The following is a 14,680-nucleotide window of genomic DNA, read 5'->3' on the forward strand; positions in this document are numbered from 1 at the left end:
TAAATTCAATATACTGAATGGTCTTTTACAAGCATACTCAAATGTTAGTTTTAACATAAAGAATATGAAGATACGAGTCTGCATTATGCTTAAATCAAACCTGTAAAAAAAAAACTTTTCAAATCCTGAAATCATTAACATTTTCTTGTTCTGTTTAACATATTTTTTAATTAAAGGTCCCATATTATGCTCATTTTCAGGTTCATACTTGTATTTTGTTTCTACTAGAACATGTTTATATGCTGTAATGTTAAAAAAACACTTTATTTTCCTCATACTGTCAGCCTGAATATACCTGTATTTACCCTATGTCTGAAACGCTCCGTTTTAGTGCATTTTGACGGAATTGCAACAGAATTGCATTGCTAGGCCACAGCTTGGGTCCATGTGTTCTTCCTGTCAGCTGATGACATTAACATACACTGCAACAAGGAATAAACTGGGACACATTTAAGAATGTTTACGTTTAAAATTGTGTCAAGGGTCTAAATATTGTATATTTGTGACATCACGAATGGGCAGAAATCCTGACAGCTTGTTTCAAATGCAGAGTTTCTGAATAGGGGCTGTGTGTATTTTCCTGTGGATTGAGTGTTTCGATACTTTCACAGTATTTATATAGAACTTAAGCCTGCTTTATAATAAAAAATCATGAAAATCTCACTTTTTTATAATATGGGACCTTTAATGCAGGGGTAGGCAGTATATTTGTGGCATCATTGGGCAAAAATTCCACAATAACCTTTCAGCATATTGTAATTCAATTGTTCTGAGAGAAAACTAGACTTCTGCACCTCCTCATGGCTCTGTTTTCAGACTTTAAAAAAATCTAGCACCTGACGGGAGACTTTGACCAATCACAGGTCATTTCAGAGAGAGAGAGCGTTTCTATTGAGCGTTTCTATTGGCTGTGCTCCGGCTGGTGGGCGCTGCTTGATATTTCCTTAACTGATCTCAACATGGCTGCTGGGGCATGGATGTATAAAGAGAACTGGATCTGTTGCAGGTGCTCAAACAGAGTGTTTCAGACAGAGGGTTGAAAGAGGTGATGCAGCTCAAACATTTGTGTTCTAGTACAAACCCATAATAGGCTAGTGGGAAGACACCCCAAATTTTGAGATACCCCTACCGGAGGTAGAACAAAGCACAACAATGTTTTTTTTATTCTCTCTTTTATTCTTATTCAGAGGAACCATCTGCGTACGTCATTGATGGCATGGCTCTTCTGCACTTCTCTGGAATCCCATTGGAAAAAGATAGACAGTCAGAAGACGGATCCATGAGGCCACATTCTTCCAGAGACCAGCGGCTCCACAAAAGCTCAGAAACATCCTAAACCCATCCTGCAGTGATGAAATTCAAATGCATTTCTCAGTGTGAACTGAGTTTTGCTTGTGCACCTTTCTTGAGTGTCCAAACATGACACATTTTGTCACCGAAGATAATGTGGATGGACATGCTGCATTCAAACGATGGAAAAAGCAAGACGAAAATAGTCCAGGGAACGTTTTGTGTTTATATGGGTGTTATATATTCATACTTATTACATGACTTTGTTGAATACTCGATTCTGATCGGTCAATCATGGCGTTCTACTCTCTGTTATTTCTTTATAACAGACCGTTGCTATGTATAACAGACCGTTGCTATGCACGCAGTTCTGATCTCGGACTCTGGAGGACCATTTTTGTGTCAAATTATTGATATCTGAAGTAATTAGCCATGTAATAAGCAGGATAATGTACAGCTAGTGGGTCATTGTTGTGAAATAAACCCCTTCAGGGCGATGCTTTGCATCGGGGTGCCGCATCACCCTGTCAGGGTTTATTCCAAAACAATGACCGGCTCGCTGTATATTATCCCTTACTTAAAAGTTTAAGTACAAATTATTACTTGCAATTGCATCAAGAACATATATCTACTCCTTAAATTTAAGTTGATACAAAACTTTCAATAATTGGTGTGTAATAATTTCTCCCTGATTGAAATGTATTAATAAGTATCTATTGACTGCAGATATGCCATTTACCCCCATTTCATGCTTGGAACACGTGATACATTTCTTAATGTAGACCATTGACCATACCTGCTACAGTTACATATCATATATTGCTGGATTCAGCACAGTCATACCATTCCAGAAATCTCTGATTGGTGTTTCTAGGACAATCCCAGCCAACGCTACCTAAAAGTAAATAAATACATTCATCATAGACCTTCAAATTTGATACTTCCGCTTATTGTACTTGTGTGTTTGTAGTACTGTATTTCCTCAATGCATCAATATATTCACATTCTGTTTTATTCACACACGTAGAAGAGCCCCCTGGCCATTATCACATCAAATTTTGGATCAATCAGAGCTAGCATTATGAAATTACATGAGCTTTGGTGTGCCATCTCCAATTCGGCCTTTTTTTATTTATGGGTTATGTCACAATATCTGTCAATTTAACCACTTTTGCAGTAAAATATTTTTATACTCGAATCCATTTCAGATTTGGGAAACCTAAGAGAATATGAAAATCATTGTTGTGCTTTGTTCTACCTCTGGTAGGGGTATCTCGAAAACTAAAGCACTTTTGGGGGTCTTCCCTCAGGCCTTTTTCTGTCCAGGTTACAGAGAGAGATTTGAAACCAGATCACAGGACAGGTTAGCTTCTCAAATTAAATGTTGGAAGACTAGTTTACAGTAAAATGCAATGTACAACAGCATCCTCCTGCAAAACAAACTGATGATAAGGACACTCTGAGAGTAAACAGTCAGTGCTGCAGTTAAGAACAAAACAGAACTGCTAATCTAGACAGTATGAGATACAAGTAAAATGTGATTCCAGTGTTTGAAGTTTAATCAGGACAACAAACCAAATAACAGTAGTAGTGCAACTTGCAGTAGTAGCCTTCACGTAGAAAAGGGCCAAACTAAACACAAATGACACTGCAGCAAAAACTCCATTCAGCTCGGGCCGGTGTTACTGACTGTATAACTTTACCAAGTAAAACCCAGAACCAGAAGTCAAAATAGCTGCTCTGGTTTTTACTTTGCAAATGCATCCAGATAACTTTATAATCCTGCTTCATGGGAAAAGCCACAGTTTACCAGGTAAAGATACACATCCATCTCCAACAGAAGGGATCATTTCTCTTCACCCCTCAACCTGGGAGCTGGAGTAACTCTTCAGGAGCATTGTGAGAGCAGATTTCTGGGAGTGTTTCATATATTCTTAATGATCAATATCGGAGCATGTGGGAGATCAAGACCCTGGTTATCTGTGTGATATTCGGGGCTAAATTGTAACACTAGAATGAATTTACATCTGTTCAAGATGCTCTTGGAAGAATAGAGTGAAACTCAACATGAAAGACTCCTAAATACATCAGTACACTTATTTAAGACAGACTAATAATCTACACTAACCCCCCACACTCGCTCACACGCAAACACACACTCATAAACCCGATAAATTAATTTAAAGAATGAAAAACAAACAGGAGATGTTCAGCAGATGGTATATCATACAAGTGAAGGCATCATGCCTCATAACTGACTAGTGAGCTTATCATATATCATGTAGACCACACATCACCTTCCTGTCCAGTTCGGACCCGGACGGAAACACAGTAGTTGAATGGAGTACTTTAAAACGCTTGTTTTTAACTAATAAATACTCGACTTTGAGGCTTTTTTTGGGGTCTCTGATAAAAGTGAATCAAGACTACTTCAAGTACTTGAAACATTTCCAACCATGATCCATTTTGAAATCATGCTTTTGCCCAGTAAAATAATGCTCCAGACAGTACCCATTAATGTCTGTTAGCTTGTAATACCCATCCACACAAAAGGTGATGACAGAAGTAACACAGTTTTTATTTCTGTTGACCAGTGAAGGCGATAAAGCACAAAAGCGTCACCTTTCAGCTGCACCATCAACAGAATCAAGTCTTTCCCTTTGAAAGGAAATGAGGTGTCCTCTGCTGCCCACTACAGGTGAGAGCTGAGAGAGCATCCTCCTCTGTGTCTTACAGGAAGACAAACTCATCACTGTTCCTTCTGTTGTTACTCCTGCCCAGTCTGCCGGGGGGCAGGATGTGGGCTGCGGATCCACTGTGATTGCTGCTGTGACCCTCAAGTCCATAATCCTGACCCTGGCCCTCTACGAAGGTAAAGATGGGGTACTTCTCCGTCGATGATGACAGGGCCTGGGAGGACGACAAAATCAAGTTAACACAATGTCCCAGAATATCCAGAATATCTCACAAGTAGACCGACTCAACAAGAAAATGTCCTGTTAAGAGAGCACATGAATATCTATCAAATCAAGTCCTTTCTATGTTGTTTGTGAGCCACAATTATACTAGAACTGTAACCAATGAGAAAATGACTTTCAAAATTTTAACTATTTTTTAAACTGGTGTAATGAAGCCTTTTTAGAATTAAACGTGACAAAAACTAAGGACATGTGCATTGATTTCAGACGTCAACAACCAACTCCTGCAAACACTACAATTAATGGACAAGATGTTGAGATTGTTGAATTTTACAAGTATTTGGGTATCATAATTGCCAATAAGTTGACCTTTGAGAGGAATACAGATATGCTGAGTAAAAAAAAGTCCAGCAGCGTCTCTTTTGTTTGACGAAGCTAGCCAAGTTCCAGGTTGACAAATTTGTGTGTTTGCGTTTGTTGTCAAAGCTAAGAGCCAATCAGCTATTTGATCAGGAGACAGCCAGGCATTTCCCATCATGCCCTGGGTCCTACAGTCGGTGGAGAGCAACTGCGGCGTCTGGTTCTAAAAACTGCGGCCGCCTCGAGGTGAACTACTCAAATTGTCCGAGTGAGTGTACAGGTGATTAAAGCCCCCCACCTGTGTATTTTGGCATTTCTATGATATTTCATATTTATTTAAGTTTACATAAGTTGATAAGCCACACTGTTTGCCAAAATTGTTTTAACAAATAACTTAATTTTGTGCTCAAAGTTAAAAAAGAAGGTTGTCAGCATGCTGTGGTCTACACCTTTGTAATACATCGTAAATAGTATCACGCAAGTATCTATAGCAGACCTTGGGATCTGTGTAGCATGTTTGGTTAATTTCTGTGATTGATCTAAATATTCTGAACAGAGTATGAAGTTAAATGTTATGTTCTCTTCTTTTATTAAATGCTATCAAATTTAGAGTCAGCTAGTGGTAGGAGGGTGTAAAATCTCACCACACTAACAGCAGAACATAGAGACTCAAAGTCCTTCTTGTTCTTGGCATAAAAGCCGATGGTGCAGCTGGGATCCATGCGGTTGAAGGGCATCTTCTTGGGAGAGCAACAGTGGAACGACTGGAGAATGACAGAAGCAGACAGAGGTCAAACAATACAGGTCAATACATGTTCATGACAGGACATGTTATCTTTAACGGTCTGTACAGTCAGAACACTATTGAGCAAGAAAGTCACATGGACCAAGTCCTATATGATCTGATAAAAAGCCAGTCAGCCTGGAGTGAGAGAGAGATAGTGACAAAAATGCAAAGAGAGATGAACACAAAGCAACTAACCTCCAGTGAGAAGTTGGCTTGTGAGACATCCACCACAGGTTGGCAGTAGTGAGGGTCCAGATATAGCAGCTGCTCGTCTAACAGAGAGGAAGGAGAAGTCAAAACGAGGAATTAAAATAAATCACCACCTGCAAAGTGTTAGTTGCCGTTTCCCCATTCTTAGATATCGATCCCACTGACCCAAGATGCCATGGTTGAGCAGTGATGCTAATACCAAATGCGATGAACCGCAGTTTCTTTTAACAATCGTTAGATTCTGGCACCAAAAAAAAATCTACCTCTGTATTTAAAGGTATTAATTTGTTTTTCTGCAACAAGTTTTGGTTTCCAAAACAACTTTCACTTCCTCTATTGTGTGTCTTGTTAATGATTTTCAGAATCATTGTTCCAGTAAGAGGAAATTAATGATTAGAAAGAAGTATATTTTAGGAAGTGATGGTTTCTAAGCACGTCACAGGCAGCAACCCAGTTATTCTTTCCCTTCTGACTGTAATTACACAGCTTTGAAGATGACAGCTTTACACGATTCCTATCAGAAATAATTAGACATTTACATTTTTAACAGGCCTGTGTACAAATTAGAGCTGCCACGATTAGTCGATCAAGATAAAAATAATTGTCAACTAATTTGATAACCTATCCATCGTTAAAAGTAATTTTTCATGCAAAAAATGGCAGAAAATACTGTTTTCAGCCTCTCGCATATGGAGATTTCTTGCTGTTCTCTGATTTAAAATCATATTAAACTGAATATCTTTGGGTTCTGGACTGACAAAACAAGACATTTAAAGACATCACCTTGGACTTTGAGAACCTGGGGTGGACATTTTTCACTATTTTCTGACATTTTATAGACCAAACGATTGATCTAGAAAATAATCCATAATGAAAATAATCGTTAGTTGCAACCCTGATACAATCCATAACGAGCAAACATTTGAAGGAGACGGACCTGCATCGAGTGCTTGTCTTTATTATTACTATTATTGTGTACTGAAAGAATTGTTGAAGCAGAATATTTAATTCTCAAGGGAGTTGTGATAAACAAAAACAGCCGATGAGCTCAAAGCAAAGTTTCGTCAGCTCCCAGTTGTTTTTGAACATCATGAAAATAAAAGTAAAGTGTATACTTGTGCTTATACCATGCTGTGTTTAAATCATTGTTTTAAGTTAGTGAGTATAACTCATGGTTAGGAAAGGATAACCAGCTAACACAGTATCACCATCATGCAACCAACACCACCGTGGGAAAGGTGCACTTCTAGAAAAAGAGGTAGAGAGCCCTCATCAATAACAAAGAACAGAAGTTGGTGGTTCACTCAGCCGTACAGCAACACACTCACTGTGCACACTGTGTTTTTAGTTTATCAACTCTTGACAGGTGAGTCAACCGTGAGACGGAGTCAAAAGATTAAAGGGAGGCAGTAGTAGGAGTGCAACATGTTGAGCGCAAGTATACCGTGTCTTGATAATAGTATGAGCACAGTTCATTTCTGAGACAGATATTGCCAAACATTTTCTCTTTGATCCTGGCTCTCGCTGTATCCAAAGAAATTCCACACTAACATGCTATTTAGTACGCTAAAACAGTGTGTGAGTTTTTTAGTATGTCTGAAACCTTAGTATAGAACCATAGTAGGTGAATTGCATACCAATCCCAGTGAAATATTACAGTAAGCAAATACTGGACACTACGCTGGCATATATATCCCACAATGCAATGTGGTAGTGACGAGAACGTTCATAACAAACAATGGCAGACAGCTCTGTAATGTCAATAACGCTTCACTTTAAGTGCAAGTATAAGATTTTACCTTGCTAGAGGGGTAATTTATTTTTAAAATTAGTTCAGACTGTATAACTCTCACAAATCATTGTGTGGTCCCATGAGGCTGGTACGGGTTACCATGGTTATGTGTCCCCAACAGACAAGGAGGCTCTCAGGAAGTGACGTGTTAATTACAGTTACAGTTCAGTGCATCCAAAAAGTTAATCCACACAAAAGTATGTTGAATGATTGTACACATATTGAGTATGTAGTGCATAGTATGCGATTTCCGACGCAGCCCAGGTCCTTCCTCTGAAGTCTTAAATTCCTTGATTCCTTTCATTCTTTAAAAAAAAAGAAGAAAAGCTCTCACCTTGGAAGCCAACGAAGTAAAGTGAATGCTTCGGTTTGCCTCCGATGATGCCAATACAACAATCCAGCTTCAGGATGTTCTGGAAATGAATACAGATGTTTTCAATATGGGTTAAGAGATATGAGAGAGAGAACTTAAGTTCATCACTAAACATTAGTCTAGTGAGCTCAGAGGGCTCGTTGGATGGGTGGTGTGAAGGCAGAATATTCAGACCTTGACACATTCGATGTAGGACGGGTTGAGGGCCTCCCCTCCCAGCCGTACAGGCACCAGTATGATGACAGACTTCCAGGCTTGGCTGGACGGATCGGGGGGAGTCTGGCTTAGTGACAGGTCACATAGATTCACCACGTCCTCTTTGTACACTGAACACATGATGAGAAAAAATATGAAAAAGACTTCTTTAGATATTTCCAGAAGGAATACATGTTGGAGCAAAGCAAGAAACATACTGATACCTCTGACCTGGACTCTCACAAGGAGTAATTATTAAACTCAATAGATATCTAGTCTGTTATTTAATCTCACCTGTACAGTCCTGAGCCACATATACAGCCAGGTTGTGGAGCACAGAGGTTCTGGCTACCGCTTTTCTGAAAAAAAGAAAAGAAAAGAAGATTCATAACTCCAATGAATGCTTAACTATGTAAATCATGTCAATTGTAAATCCCTGCTTGTAAAAAACAAAGCCTCTTCCAACACCCTTACCGTACTATGTGTGCCACTATAGAGGGCCCATACCAGTCACCAGCCTTCTTCCCTGAACTTTTGCCGATTTCCACCAGCTGGTGAAGCCCAAAAGGTGCTGGGGGCTGATCCCCGAACCATGTGACCAGCTTGTGGTGGATGGGCTCTGCCTGCCTGTCCCTTACAGACTCAGGTCTCTTCTTCTGGCTGCATTTGGGGGCCTGATCACTCGTCAGAGACTTTTCTGGGGTGTTGGATCCACGTGGAGAGCCAAAGGAGGGGATGGGGACCCCTACAGCCCGGGCCGGGGAGCGCGGTCTGAACACCTCGAAGTCCACCTCCGTTAGCTGCTGAGCATCTGGCCAAGCCCAATCTACAGAATACAAACAAGGCATTTGACTTAGCAACCAATCACATCCAGGCTAAATATCTGGGGAATGTTTATCTTGAATTTCCTTTTTCTTTTTAGCTTTAAACAACCTCTTTTGATTGCCATACTAATCAGCATTGACACAATGAAAAAAAAAAATTGAAAAACACAGAAAGAGATGGAGCAGAAGAGAGAAGCAAAACACAAGGGGCCATGAAACAGACAAACACTGTCTGCAATGAATAGAAAAAGAAATAGATCAAGGTAAGTAAAGCTGATAAAATATGAATAAAAAAGGACAAAAGGAGAGAGATGAACAGCAGCATTAATGAGTGAACCTGCGTAAAATAGAATTACAGCATTGCAGTTGTACGCCTCTGCAAACCAATCAAGTTAGAGTTTACATCATGTCTGGTCAAAACGTCATCACATTATCATTTTATCATGTTAGACATTTGTGTGAAATTGTCATAATTAGCATATGAATTCTTGAATTACGGCCAAAAATGTGTTTTGTGAGGTCACAGTGACCTTGACCAGCAAAATCTAATCAGTTCATCTTTTACTCCAAGTGGATGTTTCTGCTAAATTTAAAGTAATTCTCTAAAGGCGTTTCTGAGATATTGTGTTCATGAGAATGGGTCGGACAGACGTACAGACGGACAACTCAAAAATATATATAAACACATGACTCCAGCCATGGCTATCGCCGGCGTGGAGGCATATTAAAAACTTGCGGGAGAGATATAAAAAGTGGGAAGAAGAACACATGAATTAGACTAAAAGTAAGTATGAAAAGAGGTCAGGTGTGTCCCATTATCTGTCTCAAGAAAACTTAGTCCTTTCAATTTAAAGGCGTACTTACTTTCTGCAGAGAGAATGTAATATGTGTCACACTATTGCGAGATAACTGGATCAGATTCACTGAAAAAACAATATCAGCCAGGCTTAAATGTACCTATATTTTCTGTGGGTGAAAGTAAAACTGTAACTGTGAGAAAGACAAACCTCTGGGCATCAAATGGACCAGGAGCCCCTGTGCCAGCAGCATCTGCCCACTGCGCAGCATGCAGCCCCATCCACAGTCTGTGGTCCAGGTGGAGCCCTCCAGTTGAGGGAACTCCCTCCTGTAGGTCAGCCAAATCCTGGACACAAAAGCCAGACGAAACCGCTCCACCTCGTCTGAGAGGAGGTGAAGGAGTGGAGGACGAAACAGAGAAAAAGAAAGAGAACTCTTACACTATGTTGACTCACACTGTTCATGAATTTTATCTCATGTTTATCCGACATGAGAAAGATCAGTTTACATGTGAAAGGAAAGCGAGGGGAATTTTTTTTTTTTGGTCTACTGCTTTGTGGTCTCTGATGTAAACCCAGCAACCTTTCAAAAGGAAAATGACTTGCACCGCTGTGGTTAACCAAAACACACATCACTACAACACCTGGAGTCTCTTTCTAGAGAAGAAAAGCAGCATCTGCTGTCAGGCACTTTTGATAAGAAAGGGATCAACCTTGAGATTTTTAAGATACGTTTGTGTATTTAGAGCTTACCCTCACTATTGAGCAGATAGGAGTGTCCCAGGACAGTGACTGGCGATGTCTTGTTGAAGGAGGTTTTAGACTTAACAGTCCAACCTACAGAAAGAGGAGCAGAGAAAACGGAAGTTAGCAAAGTAGCCCATTCAGAGAGCTGAACGCAAATCTTGCCAGCCTTATTATATAAATATACAGTATATGCATATAGCCTATCCACAAACTCTTCCTTCAAGACTAAGTACGAACCATATTTGACGTTGTTCCATGCCGACATCAGTTTGGCTTTCAGTTTGTCCATCTCGTCAGGCTCTCCGGTTGCCTCTCTGCCGGGATCTGGAGTCTGTGGCAGCCTGGGACCGAAGCTGCCCTGCCGCTCCAGGGGCTGCTGCCGCCGGCTCTCCACCAGCTCATCCTGCATCACTCCCCCTACGTACTGTACTGCACTGGGGGAAACGGAGTTCATGCCTCTGAGCCCTCAGAGCTGAACACTGGAGCTCCTCATTGCAACACAGAACTGATGGGGGAAAGAAAAATAGGTCATTTATTGACTGATGACATGTTGTGTCCACATTCTTCACTCTGCCGGAAACTCTTTAATCTACACTTAACATTAACTCATTGATATGTGTTTGTACTTTTTAACCTAACATCGGGTAAATCATCATTTTACCATTTTTACATCTGTCTACTATATAGAACATACATTGCACGTATGTGAATCCTGGAAGAGGGATCTTCCTTTTTCTCCCTGTTAAAGTTTTTTTTTGTGAGGCAGATTAATCCTCTGCAAATTAATCAATAATGGAAATGATGGAACTTGCACCCCCAGTTGAAGGCCCCAGAAAAAGCTGGTAAGTAGACCTTAAGTCAGAATTATTTTGTCAAACTACATTTCCAAGGGCTGGGATATTTTCAAGATAGATAAGATTTCAATATGGAGAAAATCAAATATCACAATATAATATCAACAATATTGTAGGGTTGACCATTGGTGCTTTCACAAAATATTTACACAGTGACATTTTTGATAAATAATCATTAGTAATGTGGATATAATGATTGAGTAGTTAAAGGAAAAAAATAGAACAGTTAGAACAGACTGGTAAGTTCAGATAATTACATCACTTTACCGTAATGCAGCCTTCAAAACCAGGAAAAGACAACACTTATGCCATATTACGATATCCACAATCTAAGACGATATCTACTGTCATGTCACGATATGGATATAAAATCAATATATTGCCCAGCCCTCCTATAAATGAAGTTTCATACTCTAAAAAACACATGGTTTTATTATACTGTAAAGGAAAACGACACTACAACCAGTCTGTAGGCAGGCCAAATGCAAGTCCTCACTTCCTGAAAAATATAAATAAATGCAAAGTTTGTCAGTGTAAACTTAAGTCATCTGTCTTCAACTACTGCTTTCATAATGCACAATACACAAAAGGAAAGTACCAGTGACTTTTCCACCCTATCCCTGAAACTGATGAATTGTAGTTTCAACAGGGAACAGCAGCACCATGTGTGTAGTCACCGATTGCACACTTGATGGGGAACATGTATGTCATGTGATTAGCATTTGACAAGCAGCATACCATGTCGGGCATTTCTCAGCAACTGTGAAAGTCATCTGATTATTATGGAGGCTTGTCATCATTCCTCATTGCAGATCAAGCTGTTAAACACCTTGTTAAAGCAGGACAGACATGTATCCAGGGAAATGAAATTAGCACCTGCCACCTGCCAAATAACAGGGTAAATGTTGGTTGTGGCAGGTACAAATTTGAGGTCACCTGCGACCATGGCAGATAGGTTTTCCTTATATTAAAAAATATCATTCTTAAAAAGCAATTCCTAAATTAAAAATAGTCAGGATTAAGGTTACATGATCCACATTTCTACTGTCTGTTCACCACTGACTCAGTGTTTACTAGGAGTGCAAGAAAATATTGAAAATATGGAGTGTTGCAATATTATGTTTAGTGATAATGTATCGATTCTCAAAAACCCTGTGTTGATTTCTAATTAATAGTTTACAAGCAAAGATTAACTCAGTCAATACTTTATTTTATTTGCAAAGAGAAATGCAAATCTTACTATTCTGATTGCATAACAAATTTAAAGATTTTACTCAAATTGTATGCATATGGTGGTGTGTTTTTTATACTATCACCGTTTTCCTAAATTTAGATTTAAATAATATCGCAATATATTGAATCGTAACCCCTGTATCATGATAGGTATCGTATCGCCAGACAGCCCTAGAGTTTACAATTCTAAAGCGTTCTACATAGATTCCAGAAGTGGCAGAAAAAACAATTGTGTGTCTAGTAGAAATATTCAGTGACCTGCCAGAGTGGCACGTGAGGAAAAGACTTAATTTCAGACCCTGATTGTATCTGACACTGCCTAGTAATGTGAGTGTGAGGGCAGTAAGTCAACAACGTTTAGACCAACATTCTCAGTAATTTCAGTGTAAGTTATTAGTTTGGTCCTGCAACAACATATTTATCTTCTAACACAACATCCAAGCCTATAATTAGTCTAGTGAATAACTCCTTTAAACATAGCTAATACCAACAATTAAAGCTACACTAGCTAAACAACTACATAACTGCTACACATACTGCACTTCAGGTGTCACAAACAAAACAAAAACATGGTACAAATAAATACACTGTCAGTGAACAGAGAAATGTGGAATGTTTTTATACTTGGACTTTTGTGCTCATTTGTAGAATCCATACTTGTTTACAGTATATTTTCTTTTTCTTCAAAGTAACTTACAAACAATACCATTACCCATTACATGAGTTATTTTTCTTAGTCAGGTGATCAGAGCTGACCTGATTACTGGTTTATTACATTAACATATAAAAGAACTCCTTCCTATCAGTAGAATATATAAGACAGGATATTATATTAAAAATGTTAATCCCTATTCCAGAAGATATAATTAACAGTCACTTGAAGAACACAACAACAGAAAAGGAATAAACTCATGTTTCAAGTGTTCGTTTATTACTGCAAATATTTCATGTTTCTGATGACATATGTCATATTCAGTAACCCTATGGCTAGTAACATCCATTCTGCAGTATTTTACTGGTCTTGGCTTCATTACAGTAATTTCCATGTAACTTATTAGTTTGGTCCTGCAACAACACATTTTTCTTTTAACACAACATCCAAGGTCGAGGTATAAACTGTGGGGTGATCGTGCTTTTGCTGTCGCTGCTCCTAAACTATGGAACAAGTTACCCTCATGATATACACACTATATCACTGACCTTTTACTTCTTAAATCTAAACTCAAGACTTTTTTATTTAGATTGTCTTTTAATACCTAGTAGAGCTGTGACATTTGTCCTGTGCTTTTTATGTACCTTTTTATGATATGTTATGTTTTTATTCCTGTTATTTCTTAAAGCACTTTGGGTACCTTTTGGTTATTGTAAAGGGCTATAGAAATAAATGTTGATTGATTGATTGATCCAAGCCTATAATTAGTCAAGTTTAACTCCTTTAAATATACATAATACCAACAATTAAAGCCACACTAGCTAATAAAATTCGTACCTGTTGTAAAAGTGGGTTAAGATGCTCGATGCTTTGTAGTATCTTGACTCATTTCAGCGATGCTCTTCTGTCTTCCTCCAGACTGCAGTCTTCACAGAAACATGTAATGTACTACTAGCTTACCAAAGCTAGCTTACGTTAGCTACCTAGCATTAAAACCGGACTGACCCGAGATATTAATCACTTTTCGACAAAACACAGCATGTCAGTATGTTACCTGTTCCTCCATTCAACTAATAAACTACTTTAAACACATTGTAGTAAAGATAATCTAGCACATTAGCGGTGGTTTTAGCTCCTCTGAACAGCTAACCGCTTTAGCTTTAGCTTCTCCCTCTGACAGCAGAGGACGTTCACTTCCTGTTGTCCTTTCCGGCCTCAACGCCATTGGTCGAAGGAATCACTGCGAGAGCGCTGATTGGTTAATATTAGAGTGATAGAGAAAGCTGATTGGTTAATATTAGAGTGATAGAGAAAGCTGATTGGTTGATATTGGCTAATATTTACTCTTAGAGTTATGTAATGGTCATATGATAGTTAATAGATGAATGATATGTATTTGTATAAATATATGTATGATTTGAGTGACTGATGCTACATTTGTCTAATATTTATTTATAGGAGAACGGTCTGCAGGACAGATAATGCATACAGTGCACTTTACCCTGCACTATACTCATTTTTAACAGTCTCTTCTGCACTATATTCACTTTTTTAATAGACGTGTATCACAGCTGTTACCCTGCACTATATTCAGTTGCAACAGTTTTCTTCATCTCCTTGTACTTTTATACCTGGTATGTTTTTTTGT

At 38.8% G+C, this 14,680-nt stretch overlaps 1 protein-coding gene across 1 annotated transcript; it reads right to left on the bottom strand.

The window, feature by feature from the left end:
* Nucleotides 1-2,826: 2,826 nt before the first annotated feature.
* On the bottom strand, nt 2,827-14,244 carry atg4da (autophagy related 4D, cysteine peptidase a). The gene is made up of 11 exons (XM_037763822.1): nt 13,870-14,244; nt 10,531-10,798; nt 10,300-10,383; nt 9,757-9,930; nt 8,400-8,751; nt 8,220-8,284; nt 7,905-8,056; nt 7,692-7,770; nt 5,551-5,627; nt 5,213-5,332; nt 2,827-4,200 (listed from the first exon to the last, which is right to left on the bottom strand). The coding sequence occupies exons 2-11, from the start codon at nt 10,745-10,747 to the stop codon at nt 4,021-4,023; spliced, it is 1,500 nt and encodes a 499-aa protein (XP_037619750.1). The 5' UTR covers nt 10,748-10,798; nt 13,870-14,244; the 3' UTR covers nt 2,827-4,020.
* Between the last annotated feature and the right edge of the window lie 436 nt (nt 14,245-14,680).

The sequence above is a fragment of the Sebastes umbrosus genome, chromosome 3 (genome assembly GCF_015220745.1).
Source record: "Sebastes umbrosus isolate fSebUmb1 chromosome 3, fSebUmb1.pri, whole genome shotgun sequence".
Taxonomy (NCBI): Eukaryota; Metazoa; Chordata; class Actinopteri; order Perciformes; family Sebastidae; genus Sebastes; species Sebastes umbrosus.